Source organism: Hemicordylus capensis, chromosome 5 (genome assembly GCF_027244095.1).
Source record: "Hemicordylus capensis ecotype Gifberg chromosome 5, rHemCap1.1.pri, whole genome shotgun sequence".
In the NCBI taxonomy this organism is placed as follows: Eukaryota; Metazoa; Chordata; class Lepidosauria; order Squamata; family Cordylidae; genus Hemicordylus; species Hemicordylus capensis.
This window is the reverse complement of record NC_069661.1, coordinates 14,102,110-14,129,856: the sequence shown is the minus strand read 5'-3', so window position 1 is coordinate 14,129,856 and position 27,747 is coordinate 14,102,110. Positions and strand designations below refer to the sequence as shown.

At 42.3% G+C, this 27,747-nt stretch overlaps 1 protein-coding gene across 1 annotated transcript in view; it reads left to right on the top strand.

The window, feature by feature from the left end:
* The window catches only part of CAPZA2 (capping actin protein of muscle Z-line subunit alpha 2), a 36,338-nt gene extending 13,295 nt beyond the window's left edge, over nt 1–23,043 (top strand). Inside the window, exons 2-10 of the mRNA XM_053252450.1 lie at nt 918–981; nt 6,526–6,577; nt 13,537–13,600; nt 15,895–16,101; nt 16,912–16,991; nt 18,511–18,589; nt 19,487–19,558; nt 21,460–21,522; nt 22,086–23,043. Of these exons, the coding sequence (XP_053108425.1) occupies nt 918–981; nt 6,526–6,577; nt 13,537–13,600; nt 15,895–16,101; nt 16,912–16,991; nt 18,511–18,589; nt 19,487–19,558; nt 21,460–21,522; nt 22,086–22,226 (822 nt within the window). The 3' untranslated portion in view covers nt 22,227–23,043. The remainder of the gene's footprint in view (nt 1–917; nt 982–6,525; nt 6,578–13,536; nt 13,601–15,894; nt 16,102–16,911; nt 16,992–18,510; nt 18,590–19,486; nt 19,559–21,459; nt 21,523–22,085) is intronic.
* The last annotated feature ends 4,704 nt before the right edge of the window (nt 23,044–27,747 follow it).

The following is a 27,747-nucleotide window of genomic DNA, read 5'->3' as shown; positions in this document are numbered from 1 at the left end:
TATGTAATAGACTTGATGCATGTTTGTCCTTGCCTCCTGAATGCCTTTGCAAAATTACACATTATAAAGCTCAGTAGTTAACAGGCATTAATATCTCCCACCCCAAAGGAGCCTATCCAATCCATGGTGTGGAGAGAACAGCAGAAGAATGAGAACAGCAAAGGAAGCCAACAGCTGAGGTTGCAAAATATCAGTCACAACTATAGCCTCGCCCATGCCAGCCTGTGATGCAGTTACATCACCAAAAATGGACAAGACTGTGTCAATAGACATATCTACACTTTTAATCAGAACCTAACCAACTTGGGTGATTTATTGCAGAGTGGCATAGGCAGATTCCCTCAACTGTGATTTCTCTCCACCCCATGCCTAATGCCTCTTTCACAACATGACTTTTGCAAGTGGCAGATACTATTAAAAAGTAGCAAGGTACTCTTTCCATCCATTTGAGCCAGATGCTAATGAGTGTTGGTTATTTTAGTCTGGTGCTAAGACTTTCTTTTTTGGAATCATCTCTGAACTGTTGTAATTTTCCACATAGTCCTTGCTAGTTGGATATGCTTTAGGGGTTTTCCTGCCTAGTAGAGTTCAAAAGGTTATATTCTATTTTTGATAGCACTTTTGTGGTATGTTTTTCTTAAAAGTGGCATAGAAGGAGGAGATGGATAGTGATGGTTTAAATAATGCTTCACACCTCTTGCATTTGTCACCCTCTTTGGACACCTCTTAATTATCACTAGAAAACATAATTTATCCAAACAGACTGTTTCTTTATCTCGGAGCACGCTCTGCCTGAATTCTGTTTGTAATTGTTCTATTATAAAAGTGAAACAATATTTACATAGATCTTTTGAAGTTTTAAAAGTTGCAAAAGGTTCCCCCATTATCAACTAAACAGCTACTTGTTTCAATTCCAGGTGCGCATAGCAGCAAAATTCATCATCCATGCTCCCCCAGGAGAATTTAACGAGGTCTTTAATGGTGAGTGTTCTACTGCTTTCTTGCTCTTGTATTAATGTATTCCAGGTACCTCCCCCCCCCCATTTTGTGGATTTTACCAAACTGGTGTTAAGTTGACACACAATATTAAAATTGCTTGTACTGGTGTAACTTTTGGTGTTGGGGTCAAGTATGTCCAAAGTAACTCATTAAAACAACTGCCTTGGGGTTGCATTGATCATGACACCAGCTGCGAAGAAGTAGTAGAAAAGTCCAGCCTTCATTAAGCATTTTCGTTTGTTACTACAGGAATAGAACAGCAGCAAAAATAATGGTGTCAATAATAGTAATGTTGTATAAACTTCTGAACCAAAGGTGCTTGTTAATCATTTTCCATTCACTGCAGTTGGAGTATAAAAGGATTCCAACACCATCACTGAATTTCAAAAAAAATAATAGGGAGCATGAAGCTTCGCAGGATAATTGATCTCATTAAGCTTGAAGAATATCTGGAGTCTGGCATTGTAGAAGATTGAAATAAGTTTTATCACTTTTACTACTCTGGGTCAGTTCAACCTGTTATCTAGGTGAAGGTTAGAACTTAGGTTTCATTTTTTGAAACCAAGCCATGGTTATAAAAACTACCTCTCAGAAAATATCAAATGAGATGAACTTTCATTCTACAAAAGTATTGGTTTACAATCAGTCGTAAAGATAAAAAGTTTTAGAATTATATTCAGGAAAACTTATGAGTCAGAGTGATATAAGATTCCATCACCACCACCCCTTTTTTGTGTTCAGGACAAAAGAACTAAATATTCAGTGCAGCTATTAGCTAGAGCCTTTTTCCCCCTATTCAGCACAAGGTTGAATATTTACAGTATTTGTTGTTAGAATGAGAAATAAATGTAAGGGTAGTTTACATTCACAGAGGCAAAATTGCACCAACAATATTTGGATTAAAATGTAGTAATAAAAATAAGGATACTGGTGGTCCAGAATACTGAGGTCATGTTGCAGTTGCAAGCTGGTTTTTAAACTTCTGTCTTAGTCTTGACAAACATTGAATTGCACAGAATGGAACTAATGAGTGTTTCAGCTTCAATAGTTTGAATCCCTTCACATATTAATTTTTCTATGCAGATATCACTTCCATGTATGAGGAATTCAAATGTGTCTTTGTTGGGAAGCTTCATGTCAGGCAGGTTACTGTGGCAAGTACATACTGCAAAATAGACACGTGAGAATTCACTGCATAGGACAGGATCCATTTTCTGCACAGATGAGAAATCCAGACTGTCTTTTTGGGTAAAGGGTTTTTTACATTTTATATTCTGACCTTAAACAAGGGCAGCTAACAAAAGTGAAACAGCATAGCACAAGTGAAACTGAACTACTAATTTGAAAGAGCAGAAGTGGAATAAAACAGAGCAGAACAGGAGACAAATAAAAATGAGATTCAATTGATTTTTATATAGACCTTGGAAAATAAAAGGGTCTTTGCCTGGCATCAAAAAGATGCAGGAGTGTCCTCCAACAAGCATCCTTGGGAAGATCATTCCAGAGATTGCAGTACCACTGCAGAGAGACTTATAAGGAAGAACTTAGTTCACACTTTCATGTTCACCACTTATTGAGTGAAAAATCAGGTGGCAAATTGTGTATGTGAATCAACTGCAAAAATTAATCACCACACACAGAATTTGTATATCTCCTGATCCAGACATTATTAAATAGTAACTGTTAACTCCTATTAACCCTATGTATAATGAAGTATGAACGTGCATGTGTAAATTTTCTCTAGGGAGAAAATTTTAAATCTGGGAGGCCATCACAGAGAAGGCTGGACTCTGGTTCCCTATCAGTCTAAGTGGTGCATTGTGGGAACGGAGTGAGGCCCCTCTAGAGATCTCACTGATTGAAAGGATCGTATCAGCACAAGTTTACTTAAAAATAGGCTGGACCCAAGCTGTGTAGAGCAGGAGTGTCAACCTCAATTGGGAGGTGGGCCAAATTGGATTCCAGTGCACCTCCAGGGGGCTGCACCTGCCTTCAACCTGCCTTGTGCTGCCTTCTTGCACCTGCTTCACACCACCTTCTCACATCTGCCTCATACCTTCCCCCCAACCTTCCTCCTCATCCCTCTTTTTCTCATTCTTTCTTTCTTCCTCCCCCTTCCCCTTCACTCACTCCTGCAAGGGAAAACACCTCTCACTATCTTCATTTCCGCCCCCCCCCCCACTTTCTCTCACTACCTTCCTTGCCCTCCACTCACTCGTGCAGGGGGAGGCACCTCTCGCTGCCATCTGTTTTTGTCATCATCCTCCTCCCCCCTCCTCTCACTCTCTTCCTTTCTTCCTCCCTTGCCCTCCACTCACTCCTTCTGTCTCAATCCTCCATGCTGAAAAGCCATGAAGATGCAGGAAGGCGGAGTGTGGTAGCACAGGAGGAAGGAGAAATTCTTTCTTCCGAGTGCAAGGTGTGGGAAGAGAGAAATGCTGGCCCTGGCAGCAGGAAGGAAGAAACAAATGAACAAACCAGCCAGCCAGCTGCAGCAAGTAGGGAGCAATGCCACTGCTTCATCATGCAGTGGGAAGGAAACACAGTGGTTGAGTACAACTACTCGGGGGCCAGGTAGCTGGTTGGAGGTGATTATTGATGCCTCATTAAGGGAGGGCAGGATGCCATTGTGCCTCAAGGAGGCGATGGTAAGACCATTATTTTTTTTAAAAAGCCCTCCCTTGATTCCTCCAACCCGGACAACTACAGACCGGTCTCTAACCTGCACTTTTTGCGCAAGGTGATAGAGCGTGTGGGGGCGTCCCAGCTGCAGAGGGTCTTGTCTTGGATGATACGGATTATCTGGGCCCTTTTCAATCTGGCTTCCGCCCCGGATATGGGACTGAGACTGCCTTGGTCGCTGTAGTGGATGACCTATGCTGGGAACTAGACAGGGGGAGTGCGTCCCTGTTGGTCCTGCTGGTGGCATTCGATACCATCGACCATGGTATCCATCTGGGCTGCCACTCGGGTATGGGAATTGGAGGTACTGCGTTTCTTGTGGGGAGGGTCCAGAAGGTGGTGCTGGGGGACTACTGCTCGGTTCCATGGCCGTTGGCCTGTGGTGTCCCGCAGGGTTCGGTCTTGTCCCCCATGCTGTTTAACATCTACATGAAACTGCTGGGAGAGGTCATCCGGGGACTTGGACTGAGTTGTCAGCAATATGCAGATTACACTCAGCTCTATCTCTCCTTGTCACCTGATCCTAGGGAGGCGGTGGATGTTCTGAATCGGGGGGGCTGGAGGCCGTGATGGGTTGGATGTGGGCTAATAAACTGAAATTGAACCCAGACAAGACGGAGGTAATACTGGTCAATAGGAGAGTCAATCGGATGAGGAGATTTTACCAGTTCTGGATGGGGTTGCATGCCCCTTGAAAGAGCAAGTACGCAGCTTGGGGGTATTACTGGATCCGGTCCCTTTCTCGAGAAGACAGATCTGGCCACGCTTACCCATGCCTTAGTCACGTCATGGCTGGATTACTGTAACGTGCTCTGCGTGGGGCTGCCCTTGAAGAATATCTGGAAACTGCGGCTAGTGCAAAATGCGGCAGCTAGGGTTTTCTCTGGAACTGCCCGGTGAGAGCACATCACACCCATTTTTAAAGAGCAACACTGGCTACCAGTTTGTTTCCGGGTCCAATTCAAGGTGCTGGTTTTGACCTTTAAAGCCCTTAACGGATTGAGCCTGGGATACCTGAGGCACCGCCTGCTCCCAAGGGTTGCTGCCCATTTGACGAGGTCATCTGAGGGGGCTCTGCTCCGGCTGCCGACAATGAGAGAGGCTCGGTTGTCGTGCATGCAGGACAGGGCCTTCTCTGTTGCTGCCCCCAGACTCTGGAATGCTCTCCCGGTGGCTATTCGCTCCTCGGTCTCCATCAAAGCTTTTAGAAAGAGTGTGAAATCTTGGCTTTTTGCCCAGGCTTTTATTTGATTGTCTCTGCTGCTGCTCTTTGTACTCTGTATTGCTTTTATGCCTCTGTTTTAAATTTTTAATCAGATTTGTTTTATATTTTTAGCTTAAAATTTTAATTGTGTCTTTTTTACAATCTTGTTTTTACATTTTGCTGTAAACCGCCTTGGGATAGTTTTAATGAAAGGCGGTATATAAATTTAACAGTTAATCAACAGAAGCGCTATGGGCCTGTGGGCTGGCAGTTTGACACCACTGGTGTAGGACTTTATAGGTCAAAAGCTGTACTGTGCATTGTGTCTGAAAGATGAAAGGGAGCTGGTACAGATTTGGAGCACCAATGGTCGGTGCTGTCTACTTCTGTTAGAAGCAAAGCAACAGTATTTGACAGCCCCTGAAACTTGAGTTGTTTTCATGGACAATCCCATCTAGAGCTTGTTTCTGTAATCTGCTTGTAAGATTACTAGAATTTTTAGGATAGTGGCTAAATCCTTTGTGTCCAGCAGGGGCGTAGCAAGGTTGGAGGGGGCCCAGAGACAAGATTTTAAAATGGGCCCCTCTCTGATATACACACACAAACACACTTCACAATATATCGTGCACTCACACTCACATCCCCATTATGAATACGGTGAATATCTAGTTCACATTGAATCTAGTTTTTTTACTCTCTGCTCCTGCCGATCTCCAAGAGACTCAACATAATTCATAGGGGGTGCAACATGGGCGGGTGGGGAGTCATGTGATGTGCCTCTGGGGGGCCCCTCGAGGCAGTGGGGCCCCAAGACGACTGCCTCCCCTTGCCTAATGGTAGTTATGCCCCTGGTGTCCAGGAAAGCACATGTCTGGCAAATCAGACATATTTCATAAAATGTACTCCAGTCCCCAGCCTTGGGAAGCCATAAGCACATGGCCCTGGAGCCATCCCCAAGATGGATATCTGTACTTTGTTGAGAAGGTTTCTTAATAGTAAGTAGTAATGATAAGAGCTGGGATAGTGGTCCATGGAAATGAATACAGTATATAAAAATGTGTTTTGCTGAAGGCAAAATCAAGCTATTACTTCAGCTTTCTGGGCATGCTAACATTTGATCATTAGTTTACTTTTGATGCTTAGCTGTGTGTACGTGGACCTATCTGTATATTACAGTTCTGCCCCAGGGCTTCTGGTGCTTTCAGGAACTCCATGTGGATAGTGGAATGCAGAGAGAATTTAGAATTAAGCCATTTGTATTTCAGCTGGTGTAGAAATCTACATGGCATATTTGCCAAGAACATGGGCCACCCCAGTTCCTTAGTATGTCATTTTACATTATTTCTATGCAGATTTGTTCATTCTGTGGCCTGGATTGCACAGTTATGGCCAATATTGAAAATAATTGTAGGAGCTTCTTTACATACCTAGCAATTTGATGCTGGCACTTGGGTTTTGAAACAGTGTTTTCCAGCCTTGCACAGGGCTAATATCCCCAAATGAGGATAACTTTCCAGCCTTGATCATAACTACATACTTAGAGAATTGTAATAATAACTGTCTTGTATATGCGGAAAAAGTATTTTCTGGCTAGAACTGTATTAAGTATATTCACTATACACTAATGCTCAATCTTTCAGATGTCCGATTGCTGCTTAATAATGATAATCTTCTCAGGGAAGGAGCAGCCCAGTAAGTATTACCACCTTTGATTCCAAACTTCTTTCAATGCTTTAATAGTTAAATGAAGCATTTTGGAGCAATTTCTGACTGGACACATGAGGAGGGGAAAACACAAAGTCACCTCAGTGCTTTCTCAAAGTGATCTTCCTTGAATCCAGAAAGATCAAGTCTGATCTCCTCTCAGACTGATGGATCCTGCTTTTGAGTGACCTGAGTTAAGCTGTCTACTTATTTATTCAGTCATCCAGAAATCTTTGGTATAAGATGAGGATCAAGATGCTTTTGATTTTCACTCATGCTCTAAAAAACATGAAAATTGCTGGTTCAGACACCCATTTTAACCTGCTGTTGTAAAGACTTAACAGTCTTGTATATTGTGCTGCTTTAGAAATGAGGCTCCATGTAACCACACCTTTACACATGAGTGGACCTCATTCTAACTTGCAAGTAAACCTCATGGCCTTATTTTTGCGTAGTGTTGATCTATGCATGAGCACAGATACACCCTTCACTAGTAAAATCCCACCTTCACTCATGAGTAGATGGCACCCTTACTTATGAGTAGACCTGCAACCTTGGATGTAAACCTTGCATCCTTTCTCAGGAGTAGACCTACTTACAAGTAAGGGTACGGTCTACTCATAAGGTTCACAAGTAAAGCTCAGTGCTTACTTGCAAGCAAGAGTGAGTTCTATTCATGTCTAAAGGTTCCAAGCCCTACATAGTATTTGCATAAAGAACAATGCCTTTTAGAAATTCATCTGGGGCTTCTCTAGCAAGTAATTGGGGAAATTGTACTTGTCAAATTTATGCCTGGCTGCATTCCTCCCCAGACCAATCTTGAGCTGGGGAGATCAAGGCAAAGTGTTAGTGCATGGAGCCTCATTTTTAAAGCAGCTTAGTATACAAGACTGTACAATGTCTGTACAGCATATATGGCACAGAAGTTAAAATGGGCACTTTAACTTGCAATTTCTAAGCTTTTTAGCGCACGAGTGAAAATTGAATACATCTCAACTCTCATCGTAAACCAAAGGTTTTTGGCCGACTGAATTTGCAGACTTACAAAAATTGAAAATCTGATTGGGCAGATTAATTTTGACAATATTCTTATTAACATTCACAACAAATAAACAAATACGGACTTCCCGCTCACACCTCTTCGTGAATCATCAACTATAAAATTTACCTTTGCTATAATAATAATTCAAAACCTAAATTTAAACCTTACAAACACAATTTTAATCTACCCAACCTGCTATTATTACTAAATTTCAAACCCTGCTGTAAAATCCATAGTAGGAAAATAGTTCTTTAGATACAACAAGAATGGTTTCCAATCTTCTTTAAAGCATTCTAGATTTTGATCTCTTATCAATACTCTAAGTTTTGCCATCTCCGTGTATTCCAAAATTTTTATCAGCCAATCTTCTTTTGAAGGGAGTTCATTGCTCTTCCATTTCTGTGCATATATTATTCTGGCAGCCGTAGAAGCGTACATAAAAAAATGTTAAATCAGTTGCAGAAAGTGGGAAAGGAAATTTTAACAGTATCTCTTAAGTGGAGCTTCCATATGCACAGGCAGTATATCTCTGATGTAGAAATCTCAAGGGAGCACACCGCCTTGTAAGTGTCCCTCGCATCTTGCCACAGCCTCCCTCTTAAATCCACTTGCTACCTGTGACCCCACATTGCATGCCCTGACAAGGCTCCTTGCTGCCACCTGGGTGGAGGAAGAAGATAAAAGCCCATAAGAGGAAAGGAAGGGAACATCTGTTTAGTTCTAGAAGTGCCAGAGTGCTCTTAGCCTTATCAAGAAGCTACATTCGGTACCAGGAAGTGACCTGCCACTCCCAACTCTGGCTTCTGAATCTGAACGCTCAGTGGGCAAAATCAACCATATGCACCCTTGGTTCATTTAACCTTGTTGAAGGAACTTTAATAACTCAGGAATTACTGGATCATACCCCCACTCACCCCCACCCCCCAATACAGGATGATACTAAAATATTAAAGGACATTTTTGAAAAAAGGTTATCTGATGACAAAAATATGTAGCAAATACATAAGGCATCTTTTCTAAACTGCTGTGTATCACCCATTTGTCAACAGATCTACACCACGTTTATAGGGGTTGACTCTTATTTATTTATTCATTCATTCATTCATTTAAAATGTTTCTATACAGCCTAAAACTTGTGTCTTTGGGCAGTTTACAATTAAAAAATTTTAAAACATTGCATCAATTAACAATTAAAATGAATTAGAAGATTAAAAACATTTAAAACACAATATTAAAATTATTTAAAACTATAAATCTAATTAAAAGGACATTCACCATTTCTAGAGGTGAATGACCTTAAAACAGTGGCACATATGCTGGTAACTTCTAGGCTTGACTACAGTGATGCGCTCTATGTGGGGCTGCCTTTGTACGTAGTTCAGAAACTACAATTGGTACAGAATACGGCAGCCAGATTGGTCTCTGGGACGACATGAAGGGACCACATACAGTGAGGGAAATAAGTATTTGATCCCCTGCTGATTTTGTCCGTTTGCCCTCTGACACAGAAATGACCAGGCTATAATTGGAATGGTAGGTTTATTGTAGCTGTGAGAGACAGAACAACAACAAACAAACCCTCAAAAGCCCAGTGCCCAAAAGTCAGCGATAGTTGCCACTGGCTCGTCTGGTGGCAACCCAGAACCGGGCTTGCTCTGTGGCTGCCCCAGGGCTATGGAATAAGCTTCCTGCAGAAATAAGAGCATCTCCTTCTCTGTTTGTTTTCAGGAAGAACCTCAAGACCCTCCTGTTCTCTCAGGCTTTTAATTGGAATTAATTTTAACTAGCCGACCCTGCACAGAGCAGCTGTGCGCTCTTTGGGGCTGGCGTTTACCTCCCCCCGCTTCTGCCCCAGTCTTTGCTTCCTGACCATGGCCGGCTCGTGCCAGGCCCAGCCGCCTTTCCTCCCCACCGCCATTTCTGCCCACCCACCCCCACACACACTTTCTTTCCTCCCTCCTGGGCCTTGCCTCCACAGCCGGGCCAGGCCTGCCGCCACCTCTGGCCTCTGCGGCCGGGCCAGGCCTGGCCTGCCGCCGCCTCTGGCCTCTGCAGCCGGGTCCGCCGCTGCAGTGGCGACCAATCCTCCTGGGTGCGCCTCAGCCAATCAGGCGCCTTCTCCACCCAGCCAATCAGCTGGGCGCCAGGACACACATTCCAAGGCACACCCAGGAGAATTAAATATATAGATAATTTTTAAAACTTGTTTTAATAATTTTATTCTGTTTTTATTGTCATGTATTTTAATTTGTGACTTTTAAATATTTTAAATTTTGTACACCACTGAGAGATCTACATATCAGGCAGTACAGAAATATGATAGATAGATAGATAGATAGATAGATAAAAGCCTGGGTGAATAAATGCGTCTTCAGCGCCTTTTTAAAAGTTGCCAGAGATGGGGAGGCTCGTATTTCAACAGGAAGCGTATTCCAAAGCCCAGGGGCTGCAACGGATTGATAGGAGCCACAGATGATCTTAGCAGGCAGTGGGGCTCATGGCGAAGAAGGTGTTCTCTTAAATACCCAGGGCCTAAGCTGTTTAGAACTTTATAAGTAATGACCAGCATCTTGTATTTTGCCCAGAAACGTATAGGCAGCCAGTGCAATTCCTTCAACACAGGAATAATATTTTTGTTTTTTATATATTATTAAATTTATACCCACCTTTCATTAAGAAAATCCCAAGGCGGCTATGGTCTATATGGTCCATATAATATGGTCTCTCCTAGATGACCCAGAGACCAACCTGGTTGCTGCATTCTGAACCAACTGCAGTTTCCAGACTTCGTATAAAGGTAGCCCCACATAGTGTGCATTGCAGTAATCCAGCCTAGAGGTTATCAGCAGATGTACCACTGTTTTGAGGTTGCTCAGCTCAAGAAACGGATGCAGCTGGCGTATCAGCCAAAGCTGATAAAAAGCACCTCTGGCCACCTCCTCAATCTGGGACACCAGAGAGAGGTTCAGATCCAGAAGCACCCCCAGACTACATACTGTTCCTTCCAGGAGAACGTGACCCCATCCAGAACCGGCAGATCAAAATCACCTCTCGATTTCTGACCCCGCACAATAAGTATCTCTGTCTTATCTGGATTCAGCCTCAGTTTGTTATACCTCATCTAGCCTATTACTGGCTCTAGGCAGGCATTGAGGGAGGTTATGCCTTCTCCTGATGTTGACGTGGAGAAGTAGATGTGGGTGTCATCAGCATATTGATAGCACCCAGCACCAAATCCCCTGATGATCACTCTCAGCAGTTTCATGTAGATATTAAACAACATCGGAGACAATACAGAGCCCTGAGGGACACCATACGAAAGTTCAGATTTTGAAGAATAGTCTCCAAGAGACACCATCTGGAATCTGCCCGTGAGGTAGGAGTGGAACCACTGCAAAGCAGTGCCTCCCACCCCCAATCCCCTCAGACGTTCCAGAAATATACTATGGTCAATAGTATTGAAAGCTGCCGAGAGATCCAAAAGGACCAACAGAGTCTCACTCCCTCTGTCAATTCCCAATTGGAGATCATCCATCAGGCCGACCAAGGCAGTCTCCATCCCATAACCTGCCCGGAAGCCAGTTTGAAATGGGTCTAGATAATCAGTTTCCTCCAAGACCACCTGGAGCTGGGAGGTCACCACCGTCTCAATCACCTTGCCCAACCATGGAGACAGGCCTGTAATTGCTTAACTCTGAGGGATCTGAGGCAAGCTTCTTCAGAAGCGGTCTAACGATTACCTCCTTGAGACAAGGAGGCATCCTGCCCTCCCTCAGAGAAGCATTTATAATCTCTACCGGGCCCTCTACAACAGCCTCTCTGCCAGATAGTATAAGCCATGTCAGGCAAGGATCAAGAGGTCAAGTGGTTGGCCGCACCATTCCAAGCAACTTGTCCACATCCTCAGGAGTCATGAACTGAAACTGATCCAGGGTCATCACATAAGAGGAGCTGCTCGCCACCTCAGCATCAGACTCTGTATCAGTTGTGGAGTTTGAATCTAAGTTGGCTCTAATACGAGAGAATTTGTCCACAAAAAACACATTAAAAACGTCACAGCGAGTAATTATTGGTTGGTTTTGAGTTCTGATTCAAGGGGGAAGGGGTACACATTAGCCCCTTCACGACCCTGAACAACTCCGCCGGATGTGAACTTGCTGGTGCAATACAGGAGGAAAAGAATCGCTTCTTTTTGCACGTATCGCCTGAGCATAGATCTTCAGATGTGCTCTGTGTAAAAATCTGTCAGATTCAAGTCGAGTCTTCCTTCACTTGCACTCTAGTCGTCTGCTTCAGCCCCCGTAGTTCTTCTGTATACCAAGGGGCCAGTTTCAAAGCGGGTCGGAGGGGACACTTAGGAGCAATCGTGTCCACTGCCCCAGTGAGCTGATTTTTCCAATTCTCCACCAGAGTGTTGATTGGGTCACCAGCAGAGCCAACATTAAATCCCTCCAAGGCTTCTTGGAATCCTATTGGATCCAGTAATGTTCTTGGGCGGACCATCCTAATAGGCCCCCTGCGGAGGTGGGACATGGTCGTGAGTCCAACCTTAACCAGATGGTGGACCATCCATGACAAGGGGAAATCACCGGAGTGCCCACCCATGGAACACCACCCTGTTCAGAGTGAAAGACCAGATCAAGTGTGTGACCAGCAGAATGTGTAAGTCTCGAGACCACTTGGGATAGGCCCATAGTCGTCATGGCTGCTATGAACTCCTGAGCTGCCCCAGATAAATTGGTCCCAAAGTGAACATTGAAGTCCCCCGACACCACAAGCCTGGAAGACTCCAACGCCAAGCCCGAGACCAAGTCCGTCAGCTCAGTTAGGGATTCCTTTGGGCAGTGTGGTGATTGGTACACCAACAGAAATCCCAGTCTATTCCTGGTCCCCAAACTTAGGTGTACACATTCAATATGGTCAGACACTTTGACAAGGATCCTGGCAAGGGAGATATTGTTCCTGTAGACCACAGCCACTCCACCTCTCTGCCCACTTCCCCTCCCCTGCTCCTCAACAGAGTACCCTGGAGGGATAAGCCGGGACCACCAGCCTCCCCTAACCAAGTTTCTGTAATACATATCAGATCAGCCCCTTCATCTAGAATCAAATGGATGATTTCAGGTTTATTCTGGACCGAACTGGCATTACAAAGGAGCAAGACAATGCTCTGTGGGTGGTTAGCATTGCTTTCTGAGGTCGAAGACCTGGCAGGACAGCCAGAAGGGAAGACAGCAATTCAGTTTCTGATTTATCCTCCCCTGCAAGGGCCTGCTGGCCTGTCAACTTTACTTCTTCTATTGCCCACCACCACTGGAATAGCTGCCCCATAATCACCTAATCACCACTAGAATAGCTGCCTTTTGTCACCTAATTGATGTTATTTGCAATCAGGTAGATTTAACATAAGGTTTTGGTGTTATGACCAATTAATTAATTAATTTAATTTAATTAACCGCCCCATCCAGAGGCTCTGGGCGATGTATAACTACTTTTTAAAAAGACATAAAACCCACAGTGCTAAAAACAATTCAAAAACTATTAAAACCATTTAAAACCAATTAAAATACTTTTAAAAAACAACACTTTACAAGCCTTGGAAGGCCAGGACAAATAAATAGGTTTTTAGGACTCTCTTAAAAGCCAACAGCAAGCCTATAGAACATCCAGAGCTTGTAATGGTATGATATTGAAACTACTCCTCATCTTAACTATACTGTTACTGCTGTGAGCCAGTATACTTTCATTTGTTATGTTTATTTTTTGCATTTATCACCTTTCTACCAAAGTACCCAGCCGTGTTACATGAATAGTGTTATTTTCAGCCTGTTAATAGATGAAGACAAACATTTCTTAGAGTGTTGCAGAATGTTTCTTCTTAATGCCTCTAATCCTTTTATTTTAGTGCTTTTGCACAGTATAACTTGGACCAGTTTACTCCAGTCAAAATAGAAGGCTACGATGAACAGGTATGAATACAGTTACAATAAGTTAAGCTTATACTTTGATCTGCTTAACTGGGCAAAGGGGCACCTTTTGAAGTGGTGACTCTCATGCTTAGCAGGGGAAGTTGTCCTAGCATCCTCCCAGTGGCTATTTCTTTGTATATCATGGGACAGGGAACCATCTGCTCCTTCCTTTTTTAATGGGCTTTCAAATGAATCTGGGCCCCCATGCAAGAGCAGGATGGGGTTGTGCCCAAAGCACACCGGTCCTGGCATCACGAAAGGATATCCCAACATGCTGTCGAGAAATCCTTTAATTGTGTGAGAGGGACGTTCTTTATGTACTATGGGGCCCTGTTTAAAGAAATTAGGTTGTATGAGGGCAGTTCTACACTCACCTTGGTCCCGTCACCAGATCAAGGGTTGAAGGAAAGTGTAATCCCAAGCCTCCTCATTGGCAAATACCAGAGAGGATACTGGCTGACATTCTGCACAGAAGGACATCAGCGTTAGGAACCTGCTGGGGCTGCTGTGCTTGTGGCAGGCAGGCAGTCCCAATGGCGCTGTGCAACAGAGCAGTTGTGCACTGACTTAAAAATAGCATCTCCACAATTGTGCAGTGCTATTTCATTTCTTCCAATGGAAGAAGTGTTGCACAACTGCACAGACACTGTTTTAAGTCACTGCGCAACAGCATTGGCTGCCTGCCATGTGCACAGCAGCCCCGGCATCCCTAATGCCAGCGTTCCACTATATGGAATGTTGGCCATTGACCCATGCCAGTCTTCTCTGACAGTGGGATGAAGCAGAGGTGTGGGCAGTTAAGCAAGGATTCGGTTTCCTTCCAAGATCATGGGAAAGGAAGAAAAAGTGGGAGATGCGCTTTTTACACACAGAGACATTTCCAAGTTCCAGTCATTTCAGAATATATCCTTCAGCATGGGAAAAGAAAAAATCCTAAGGCGGGCTATGATACAAGGGAGAGACCTTGTATCAGTGAGTTCTATTTAGCACATTTATAACTGTTGTAAATGAAAGGTAATCCAAAACTTAAAAATGTACATCACATCTAAAAAAATATTCTTAATTGATCACTTGGCATTAGTCACCATATGAAAAGATTACAGATAACTAATGCCTGTAGTTACCTTGCAAGAAAGCCTTACCACAGGCCTTTAATAACCACTGTTTGCAAAACCAGTCCATTGGTTATCCTTACAATACTAGTTAAACCACCATGTTGTGATTGGTACATCAAGATTACCCTTAGAAGAAGAATCTCCCAGGGCAGATCAGGGATTTGGGCTTGAACAACTATAAGGAACATGCTTTTAACTGGGGATGGTGGTGGTAGCAGGTAACTTTAATATTGTTTTATGGAGTTCTGAGCAAACTTCTGCAGTTCCTGATCTTGCCTGCTTTTTCAAAAAAGAACCTATTAAATGTTTAGTCTACTCTTTCCTCTTATTTAGTACAATTTTAAGTAAGAAACCTGCATCTTCATCTTATTTTTAAAAGCACAATTATTCTATATTTAGGGTATAGAGATGCACATGAACCAGTTTCGCACCCCTTTTATAGAGTGCCGAACCGGTTTGAAAGTCTGGTGTTCGAGTTGGTTCACAGGCGGTGGGTGTCCCTTTAAGGGGCAGGGAGGGTCTGCCACTTCTGGTACAATGCTGACCAGGGCTGCAAGGAGGTACGTTGCAGCCCCTCACTAGTGGTTTGGGGGAGATTGCCAGCGGGGGGAAAGCGGCCGGGCAGGTAAGGGCACACTCCCTGCCCCATAAAGGAACATACACACCCACTTCCTGGGAGTGCACGGACCAGTTTGTGCACATCCCTAGTAGGGTTGGATCCTGACTGTTGCACATGACTATTAGGGCTGTGCTACAGAGCAACTGAAGCCAAATATTACACCTGCTCTTTGGAACTCTGCGGAAGTGGCTGCTCCCCATGTAGCCATGTCCATGTAGCCATGTCCATGTAGCCATGTCCATGTAGCCATTTCCATGTAGCCATGCCCTGATTTTAATTGTCCTTAGTCATGACTAACTTAGTCTAGTCATTGATTCAAATACCATTTTTCAAAATAAAATGTGAAATTTCAGTTGAAAATGTTGAAGCATTAGCTTGCTCATGAATACAAATTTTTGATAGTTCTTCTCCAAACCAGAAGTGTACTTGAAGGACGGGTGCTGATGTGTATTTAATCAAAAAAGGTGGCAATGCAATATGTTGCTACTCTTCTATTCAACTGCTAAATGTGGTGTTAAATGTTCTATATACTTATTCTAACGGAAATAACCTTGGTACAGGTTTTAATAACGGAACATGGCGACTTGGGCAATGGAAAATTTTTGGACCCAAAAAACAAGATCTCTTTTAAATTTGATCATTTAAGAAAGGAGGCTACTGATCCAAAGCCTCATGAAGTTGAAAATGCAATTGAGTCATGGAGAAACTCTATAGAAACTGCATTGAGAGCATATGTGAAAGAACACTACCCGAGTGGTGTTTGCACAGTAAGTATTACACAAGCTGGAAAATCCTTAAATCTAAATATTTATTCTGCTGATTTGAATTCTCTGGTCGGTATGTTCCCCATGATTCAAAATTGAGCCATGATACTTATTGAGATCTTTGCCTGTAGCCAGTTGAGATTACTTTAAGCTTATGTGGAGTAAGGGAGATCAATTCTACAGCTATGCTCTCTGCATATTTTTGTTTATATATGTCTTCAGAGGTCTAGAAATACAACCACCAAGAATAGTCTCCAGTATGCTCAATGCATATTTTTAAGCTGCCAGCAACATAGGAAGGCAGAATGACTTTCAAAATATGCCAGTCTACATAGGGATGCAGCATCTGGGAAGGGGGGGCTTACAAGAGGTGCATACACACTTTACCTCTACTGGGCAGTGGATATAAAAGGGATGCACTTGTGCTTCTCTGAAGTGTGGAGAGGGAGAGAGACAGACTGACTTCCCTGACTGGCTTCTAGAGACAAGGATTGGTGACCAAGCCCAGCAAACACTTGTGGACCTTAGTACATCTTGCTATACCCATCTTTGCCACGCAGCAATTGGCTCTTTGCTTCTATCAAGAGTCACTTAGGCCAAAGCGATCTGATTGTTTTCAGCTATTGCTGAGTTTTTCTATTTGTACAGGTGTGCTAGATGGAAACTTAATTGTGTTTCTTACATAGGAACAGTGACATTGACTAGAGACTAGTTTTTTTCTGAACGTTTATATTATAACATTGGAGTAGCATATTACATTTTGCCTTTAAAACATGGATTTGGAACATAGCTTGATTTCCATTTGTAATCAAGGTGTATGGAAAAACGATTGATGGACATCAAACAATTATTGTATGCATAGAAAGCCATCAGTTTCAAGCAAAAAACTTTTGGTAAGTATAAGTTTTTTATTTGTCATCTATAAATTGGTACACTTTCATTTAATTTGTATTTCTGTTAATTGTATTATTGACAGTTATGTTGGATTTCTGTTTTCAATAGATAGAATCCAGGCTGAGCTATTCATGGACTTGTAATTAGTTGAAATTAGTGGGGCAGTCATTACTGACTTGTTTCATTTATTTCAGTCATGCTTAATCATAACTAATTTAATGTGAAGCCTACCCACCATCTTAGGTAGGCAGAATGTCTTAGGGCATTCATTATATTAAAGTTAATACAATTACACTTTATTTTATTCATTTATTGAATTTATATACTGCCTAGTATAGAAATTTCTAGGCGGTGTACAGAATTAAAACATAATATAAAAATAACACATTTAAAATTCATAAAGTTAAACATCATAATAGATAAAAACACATAAAATTTGGTCTTAGTTGAAGGCCTGGGAAAATAGGTACGTCTTCAGGGTCCTCCTAAAAACAAACAGAGAAGGAGATGCCCTTATTTCAGCAGGAGTGTGTTCCAAAGCCCTGGGGCAGCCACAGAGAAGGCCAGGTCTCGAATTGCCAACAAACGGGTTGGGGGCAACGATAACCGGACCTCTCCAAATGCTCTTAATAGGCAACAGGGTTCATGACAGAGAAGGCGCTCTCAAGTACCCAGGACCTAAGCCGTTAAGGGCTTTATAGGTAATAACCAGCACTTTGTATTTCACCCGGAAACATATTGGCAGCCAGTGCAGTTCTTTCAAAACCAGTGTTAGCTGGTCCCTTCATGTTGTCCCAGAGACCAATCTGGCTGCTGCATTCTATACCAATTGTAGTTTCCAAACTACGTACAAGGGCAGCACCATGTATAGTGCATTACAGTAGTCAAGCCTGGAGGTTACAAGCATATGTACCAGCATTTTAAGGTCATTTGTCTACAGAAATGGACATATCTGGCATACTTTAGACATCAGTGTACATAACCATCCTATAAAAATTAAGGTGGGAAAATATTTGGAAGAATTTTTGAGATAAACATTTGTTGCTTTGAAAGAGGTTATCAATCAATCAGACTTTTTTTTTACTGTCTATGACCAGTTTATATCACAAGAAAGAGGTTATATGATATGCTTCCAAAATATATGATTATGAAGAAGGTATAGCTGTATTTGTACTCTAGACTAGTACCTAATTTTCTGTGCTAGAAGTTCCATTACTAAATGCATCCTCAGCACACTGTTTTTATTTTATGGACTTCAGCTTGATATGCAGATGGTTATGTCTTAGCAACCTCCTACATATTTTTTTACAGAAAATTGTAAATTTCCTTTTGTCAATTTTAAACAAGGCCCATAACTGTCAGGAATCTGCACATTTCATTGATAATATGTTATAAAGCAAGGATTCCCAGAAAGCATAATTTTCTTGTAAAAGATTTAATTGCTTTGTACACTTAAGACATGGTTCTCATTTCTCAATATTTGCCTAATCTGCAACTGTTTAAAACTGTTGTCTTAAGGAATGGTCGTTGGCGATCAGAATGGAAGTTTACAATCACCCCTTCAACCACTCAGGTGGCTGGTATCTTGAAAATTCAGGTGGGCTTCCCTAGTTTACTAAAATTTCAACCCTGATTGTTATATTCCTCACAACTCTCAGATAATGTTTTTGATTGCTGTTTTTACACATTAAAAATAACAGTGAAAAATACTGTTACAAAATAGAATAATAAACAGTAAATAAACACTTCAATGAAGCTAATTATAAACTAAGATGAATCATCTGAGGCTGAAGCATAGTATCTCAAAGAACTATATAGTAAGAACAGCATTAGAAATAGAAGAAAACTAGTCCCTACAATCCAAACCACCAGGGGTTGGGTGAACAGTACAGACTTCACCTAGTGTCTAAAAGATGGTCTTGGATGAATCTGGGTACAACCAAAGTAAGGGTCCTCTCTTCATTAGCCATCCACCTTATTTCTGAAAGTGAGCCCCACCCCACCCCAAAAAGGGCCTCCAATAATTTATTGAAGATGCTAGGTGGGTTCATAAGGGAGAAGGCAGGCCTTAAGAGGTCGTGATCCCATGCTGTTTAGGTATATATTGGTCAGGACGCTTTGAATTGTGTCCAGGCACTAATTGCTATGCATATGATAAAAATTGCCTATGAAAGTGCAGCAGGTTCATTTTCGTACACTAATGAAGTCTGTGCATTAATTGCTACATAATTAAACATACATCATTTTACTATTATACCATTGCCTAATCTACATCTGCGTTAATTGTTAGGCTTACAGCTTCCTTGCAGTATAAAGATGTTTCCTTGATTTGAATGCTGCAACTGTGTACAAAAATGGATGCTATAATGTGCAGAAAGCACTGCAAACATAGATATCTTTAAACATTTCAGTCCTCTGTGTGCTGCCTATTAAATACATTCTGCTGTTTTCTACACACAGTGATTTTGTACAACTTTTAACTATTTGTACTTAGGTTCATTATTATGAAGACGGTAATGTTCAGCTAGTGAGTCATAAAGACATACAGGATTCTCTAACAGTGACTGTAAGTATCTCCCCCCTCCCCTGTTTATAGGGAATAATTTGTAATTAGTCACACGAATTAAAAATAGATAGGCACAAAAGATATCAGAATCTTTTTTAACATCTTACTCGATGACACAATTGAACAGGCAGTCCTCAGAATTGCAACACAATTAGAAAACTGTATTTTCACTTTCCAATACCCTATTCGTGTGTGACGCAAAGGGTGCTACACCCAGGTACACAGCTCATGGGAGCATTTGCAAGTCCTGCCCCTTATGCAAACATATTTTGTAGCTTCACCCCATGCTCTACATAAGTGCATTGTGTACAAAGACACAAATGCTGTACCTGAGGAGAGATCCTCTCTGATCAGAAACACTGGGCATATGCATCAGGCTTTAGTATACTGCATAACTTCATATGTTTGCATTCTGAAGCTTTCCCCAGAATTTTGTCAGATTGTACAAGTTAAGTATGTTCAAGCTCCAACAAAGTGTCCCCAGCCCTCTCGTGAGCAGGACACCCAGCACTTACACAGATATTCCTAGAAGGCATTATGGAGTAATTTTACTCTCCCCCTGCTAACTTGGCAAAAAGGCACCTTTTAACATGGTGATTCTCTTTATTTAGCAGGGGGAGAGTAACTGACCCTATCCAGCCCTAGCACAGCATCCCTCCAGTGGCTGTTGCTGGTGGCTGTCTTATGTTTCTTTTTAGATTGTGAGCCCTTTGGGGACAGGGATCCATCTTATTTATTATTTCTCTGTGTAAACTTCTCTGAGCCATTTTTGGAAGGGTGGTATAGAGATTGAATAAAATAAAAAACAAAACAAAAACAACAACAACAACAAAAAAAACAAATTCTGCATAGGTATTCATTCTGATAGTATTAGAGCCTTGCAATAAACAGGGCTTCTGTCAGGGCGCTAGAAAGAAGCTTCATTCTTCTTTTGTTTGAATAGCACTGAGTATGGAGGAAGGAAATTAGAATCTAGCTTCTAGAGCCTTAGTTCTAGGATTAACGGGGAATGGGAGTAGATCATACATAGCTGCTTCAGGAGCTATGTTGGGAGGCTGGGTAAAAAGTTAAAAAAATGGCAAGCTGTGCTGTGATCAGCTATGACACTTATTCCTGTAAAAGATTCCTAATGTAGATCTTTTTTGGTGACTTTATTTGTTCTCTGACTGGTACAAGGTCATGGCTGCAAGTGCAAAATGGGGCATTTTTCTTGACAAACCAGAAAGAGAGAGATTAATATCTGATCTGCCTTAACTCTACATCATCCTCACACTTTGCAGAGTATGCACGAGATGATGTAGAAGGAAGAGCAGTTTGAATTTATAAGCTACAAATAATGGTTTGAATGAGTCCTGGATTGCTGAAGCAGGCTTTGGCAAATGAGTTGGGGAACTGTTTAGACGTCTTTTAGATGTGATTATAGGCTAGGGGGACAGGAAGCACGTCTGACTTATGCTTCCTGTTCCCTGCTCTTCTTTGACTTTATTGAAATAGATCCTGTCTGCTCTCCTTGAATAGAGAGGTGTACAAGCTGTAAAAATACCATGGTGGGGAGATGCAAGATCCATTTTAGACAGGATAGGAAAGTGCAGGGGTCTAGAAACACAAGTCAGTTGTACTTTCTGTCCCCCCTAAGTTATCACTGTGCTACCATAAAGGCTGAGTGTGAGCATGTAAGCTGTGGGCAAAAACTCACCTTCTTGCACCCACACACTACTGTATTTTGTGGGGGATAATTCTGACAGCTTTCAGGCTTGTTAGAAGGCTGACTGAAAATATATGTGGAATACTTTGAATACTCAAGTGCTTATTATGATGTCTGAAATGGCCCTGAGTCTTAAGCAGATAATTGTTTCAGTGTTGTGGTAAATCTAATTTAAACATTCTTCCCTTTCTCATAGAATGAAGCCCAAACAGCAAAGGAATTTGTAAAGATTGTAGAGGCCGCAGAAAATGAATACCAGGTATGTAACATGTCTGCAGCATGTAGTTTTATTTGTTTCTGCTGTTTCTGACACTCCTTGTTTACAGTATGTATTGGGAAGCAACCAGAAAATACATGTTCGAAGGTTTATCAGGTTTCAGCTGATAAATCTTTTCCTCTAAAACACTGCGGGTGGCTTGAGCAATTTCAGGGTTAAGAAATAGCTTGACTCCCCTCTCCTTCCCTCACAGATAGTACTGTAAAGTATGTGATGGAGCCAGTTCAATTTGGTCTTTTAACGCCCAGTGTATATGCACTCAGCTCATAAAAGCAGTCATCTTATACTTAAGCTGATAAAAGGGACTTCAAGATTTTCTGACTAGTCACGTTATCCATACTTAATTTTGTGCCTTATCTCTCCTTAGTTGCGTTGAAAGGTTCCCTTCTCCAGAGGAAAGGGAACCTTTGGACCAAACCCAATATAGACAGACATTAAATACATTTTTAGTAAGGAAGGTTGTCTTTTGGAGTATGTTGCTGTAAAATCTGTTTGCATATTGTACTATATTCTTAAAAAACCTATTCTATCTTTCCTATGAACAGACTGCTATCAGTGAAAACTATCAAACTATGTCAGACACTACTTTCAAGGCCTTACGCAGACAACTGCCAGTTACTCGCACAAAGATTGACTGGAACAAGATCCTTAGCTATAAGATTGGAAAAGAAATGCAGAATGCCTGAAAGAAAGGTTGCAAAGCTGGATCGTTGTGATGTACTTGTATACAAAATAAAGTTATTATAAAAGGTATTCAGAATTGTTAAGTCACGCAGTCAGCATGGGCATTTGCCATTGAAAATCACTGTAAGTAGCTTGGTTAGAACACAAGGCTTAGCTAATTGACTATTTTTCTTTGTCCTATTTCTCCTTTAAAGAGTTACAAAAATCAGTGTAGGTGAAAATATTGAAAGCTTCTGATATATTTAGAATTTTTATAAAATGATGACATGCCTTTAGTTTTCAGTTAAACAATTTGAAAAATATTTTTGCATAAGGTTACCCTCATGTTGCTTGCTTTCATAAAAAGGGCAGCTTCTAGAATTTGAGTCCCTAGAAGTGGTTTGTACTGAACATCATCAGTTTGGCATTCAACATGGATTTTAGCCATGTGTACCACTGTAGGAATAATCAATCCCTCCATTGTATGTAAACCTTGGGAAAGCATTTTCTATATCCAAACCTTTTCAGTTATCTAGCTAGCTCGGTGTTAACTTTTTTTTTAAGGCCAAGGTCTATTTCAGTTTTTAAGGTGTTAAAATTAAACATTAGTGCTTATTTTGGAAATGCATTTAGTGCTCTATTCCTGACAGCTACTCAGATGAGTTTGGATTCCATCAGCCCTCAAATTATTTTTACCATACAGCCACAATTGTACTATAACAAGGCATATTGTAATGTATATATAATCCTGTACTCATTACTGTGTCTGTCAGTTTATTTTTTCTTGGACTGAAATGTACTAAAATTCAATGTGACATTAAAATGCAAATTTTCTATTTACCTGAATAGCATTCACTCACTCACTGCTGTAGTTTGTTCCTTACAAATAATAGATGGTGCTTTCTACATTTATATGTGTCAAGTGACTTCTCTCATTCTGGGTGCAGCAGGGGCAAAATTGCATAGAAGCATTCAGATATACCAGTATCTTTGTGCTGAAGGGGCTGAATGCTCTTGTGCTAAAAAAAATTAGCAGAGGTTCCAGGAGTGTAGTGCCAAAGAACCAAAAAGAGCACTATAGTATTACAACTTCTAATTCTGACATATTATCAGATAGCAGTTGTTAGTGAGCATTTGTCAGCCAGATTTTAGTTATGCTGTTTTGGTAGAGGGAGGGAACACTGTTTCCTTCTCATTCTTAGGGTTGCTGGGAGTAGTTTGCTAAACAGAAAGATAATAGAAGGGAAGAGAAGACGGAAAGGGTTATTCATCGCAGTGTGATAATGGTGAAGTGAAGCAAGCTATCTAATAACCACAATGCCTATGTATCCTACAACAATGGTTATATCTGTTTTTACCATTTGATTATTTCTTAGCTCTCTAAACACTCATTGCAAGATACTGAGGGTCAATTGGTTGTCTGTTTATTTATATTTTATACCACCTGATATGTATATCTCTAGGTGGTGTACAAAATTAAATATTTAAAAAACAGATTAAAATACACAACACACAAAAATAATATAAAACAGCTATTAAAAAATTAAAATTATTAGAAGTAATTCTAATTAAAAGCTTGCGAGAACAGGGGAGTTTTGAGGGTCTTCCTGAAAACAAACAGAAGGAGATGCTCTTATTTCAGCAGGGAGCATATTCCAAAACCCTGGGGCAGCCAAAGAGAAAGCCTGGCTCTAGGTTGCCACTAAATGAGCTGGTGGTGACAGAAGATAGTAACAGGCAGCAGGTTTCATGACAAAGGAGGCGCTCTCTTAAATAGCCTGGACCCAAGCCGTTAAGGGCTTCATAGGTATTAACCAGCACCTCATATTTCACCCAGAAACATATCGGCAGCCAGTGTTAACTGGTCCCTTTGTGTTGTCCCAGATGGCTGATCAATCTGGCTGCCGCATTCTGTACCACTTGTAGTTTCTGGACTACATACAAAGGCAGCACCATGTAGAGTGCATTACAGCAGTCAAGCCTGGCGGTTAGCAGCATTTGTACCACTGTTTTAAGGACATTCACCTCTAGAAATGGACGCAGCTGGATGTCTCAGCCACAGCTGATAAAAAGCGATCCTGGCCACTGCCTCAACCTGAGAAACCAGGGAGAGCGTTAGGTCCAGGAGCACTCCCAAGTGATGTACCTGATCTTTCAGGGGAGTGTAATCCCATCCAGAACAGGCAGATGTAAACCACCTCCAGAGACTTGAACCCCCCACAGTCAGTACCTCAGTCTTATTATCCCTCATCTTGCCCATTACTGCCTCCAGGCAGGCATTTAGGGAAGATATGCCAGTTCCTGATGTCATCATGGAGAAGTAGATTGGGGTGACATCAGCATATTGAAAACACCCTGCACCAAACCATGGATACCATGCTGGATGGTATCAACAGCCGCAGAGAGATCCCAAAGGATCAGAAGAGTCACACTCCCTCTGTCAATAGCCAGCTGGAGAACATCAGGCTGACCAAGGCAGTCTCAACCCCATAGCCCACATGAAAGCCAGTTTGAAATGGGTCTAGATAATCTGCATCATCCAAAACTGCCTGGAGCTTGAGTGGCCACTAACCTGCTCAGTCACCTTGCCCAACCATGGAAGATTAGAAACAAGTCTGTAATTAGCTAACTCCAAGGGATCCAGAGCAGGTTTCTTCAAAAGTGGTTGGATAATAGCCTCAAGACAATGAGGCATCCTGCCCTCCCTCAGAGAAGCATTTATAATATTTACCAGACCCTCTCCGATAATGATTATCAGATGAGATAAGCCAAGTTGGGCAAGGGTCAAGAGAACAGGTTGTAGGGTGCACAGTCAAGCAGTTCGTCCAGTTCTTCAGGAGTCAAACTGAAAATGATCCAATAAGGAGTTGCTGGACACCTTCACAGTAGACGCGGCAGTAACTGTAGAATCCAGCTCAGCCTGGATGTGAGGAATTTTATCTGCAAAAAAATCATTTAAAGCATCACAGCAAGTGACCGATGGTTCCAAGTTTAAATTTAAGGGGGAGGGGTACATACTAGCCCCCTCACAACCCTAGACAACTCAGCTGGATGTGAATTTGCTGAAGAACTGATGCTTTACTGCCCGCACTGCCAGAGAATAGATCTTCAAATGTGCTCTGTGTTGTGCCCGATCTGACTCACTGAGTCTTCCTCCACTGGCACTCTAGTCATCTACCTTGCTGCTTCACCAGGGGCATAGCTAGGCCACCGGCGGCCCATGTGCGGCCGTGGCGGGTGCCCCGATAGCCCCGCTCCTGCGTCTGACGTCGGACACGGGATAGCCACGCCTCTGCGTCTGACGTCAGATGCGGGTGGCATGGTCTGGCTCCCAAACGGAGCCTTGAGGCTCCGTTTGGGATCAGATTGCTGCAGCAGCTTAACTGCCGAAGGGGCCGCGCGGCCCCTTCAGCAGTTAGACGAAGGCTGGTGCTGCGTTCGCAGCGCAGCCCAGGCGCAGCTCTTCCCTGCAGGGAAGAGCTGCTTCGGGGCTGCGTTGCGAATGCAGCACCAGTCTTAGCTCCTGAAGGGGCTGCGCGGCCCCCGCTCGGCAGCTAAACTACTGCCACCGCATCTGACGTCAGATGCGGGGGGGGCATGTCAGAGCCATGAATGGCGGCTCCTGATTGGGCACGGCTCGGGTTCTTTGAACCCGTTCGCCCAATGATAGCTCCGCCCCTGTTCAGCTCCCATAGTTCATCCAAATACCACAGGGCTGTCTTTAAAGTAGATCAGAGAGTATGCTTAGGAGCTATTGCGTTTACTGCTCTAGTGAGTTCATTATTCCACATTTGCATCAGAGCAGCGACAGAATCATTAGCAGAAACAACCCTAAACCCTTCCAAAGCTTCTATTGGATCCAATAACCACCTTGGGCAGACCAATCTTACAGGTCCTTCACCCCTGCAGGAGCTGTGGCTGTAGGTTCTACCTTAACCAGGTGGTGATCCATCCATGACAATGGGGAGATGACAGGAGTCCCCACCCATGAAAATATCAGAACAAAAGACCAAATTGAGCATGTGGCCAGCATCATATGTCGGTCCAGAGACCAATTGGGATAGGCCCACAATTGTCATGGCCGCTATGAACTCCTGAGCCGCTCCTGACAACCTGGTCCCAAAACGAACATTGAAGTCCCACCACCACCAGCAACCTGTGCCACTCCAATGCCAACTCAGCTACCAGGTCTGTCAGCTCAGTTAAGGACTCCACTGAGCAGTGGAGTAATCAGTACAGCAGCAGAAGTACCAGTCTATCCCTGGTCCCAAGATTTAGGTACACACATTCAATATACGCCATATCCCTGATAGGGACCTTGGTAAGGAAGATGGTAGACCATAGCCACCCCATTTCCCGACCCACATCCTCTCACCTGCTCCACCATGGAGTAATCCTCTGGGAGATCATGCCTGTCCTCTAGGGTCTATTTCAGGCATCCTCAAACTGCGGCCCTCCAGATGTTGCTGAATTACAACTCCCAGCATACCCAGCTATATCTATTGTGTCTAGGGATGCTGGGAGTTGTAGTTCAGCAACATCTGGAGGGCCGCAGTTTGGGGATGCCTGGTCTATTTCCTTCTCCTTTTAGAAACTTCTTGGGATTGGGTTAAATTGGAGTCAGTTTCCAATTCTTTCGTCAGAAGTTAAATGTGCCTGAAGCACTGAATAAAACCTAAACCTAACATCAGTGGGCTGCTAGTTGACTTCAGAGGGTTTAGCGAATTAATAATCTTTGTTTTAACTTATTTTAATTAAGTTAAGTTTACATATAACCAACATCTAAATTAATAGTTGTCTTGGAGATATCGAAGGAAGGCCATCGCAGTGCTCATTGTGGGAAGGAAAGGGTGTTTTTAATTTTATTTTTCATCCATTTGGCATTCTTCCTGTTAAAGCAGCTCACCAGAACATAGCTTTAAAAACATTCAACTCCTATGATGGCTGTGGAAGTTTCAAATTTAAAATATGTGTTTATATTGACTTTAAATGGGCATTGTTAGGTTCAGTTGCTATCTGCTAAAAAGACAGCCATAGTGGTTTCCTACAAAGTACAATATCTGCTAACTTTTGCCTATAAGTAAAAGAAAAAGCACTTTTCTAGGTGTCTTTGTTTTTTAATCAAATGTGGAAGAGGAAGAAGAAGAAGACAGGTGTCAGTGTTCCTGAACAGATGCTATGATGGTTCCACTCTCAGACTGACTGGGTGCTGATAACTTCTTGTAAGCCAATTAAGTATCATGCCATATTTGTTTAAAACATACAGCTTTTTATGAGCTAAGCATGTCTACTGGGGGTGGCATGGGGAGCCCTATTAATTTCAATAGGGCTTGCTTCCAAGTGAAAATCTTATCTCAGATTTTGTCTTTAGCATCAGTTTTTAGCCAATGCAAAACAAGGGTTAAATTTTACTCTGGTCTGTCTTAGCATCAGAGTCTATTTTTGAGTGCACTAACAGTCAAAGAAATATAACATGAGCCTGGTTTTTACTCCCCAGGGACCTTTATACACAGGAGGCTTTACTCCAAACTCAAAGTAGTCCCC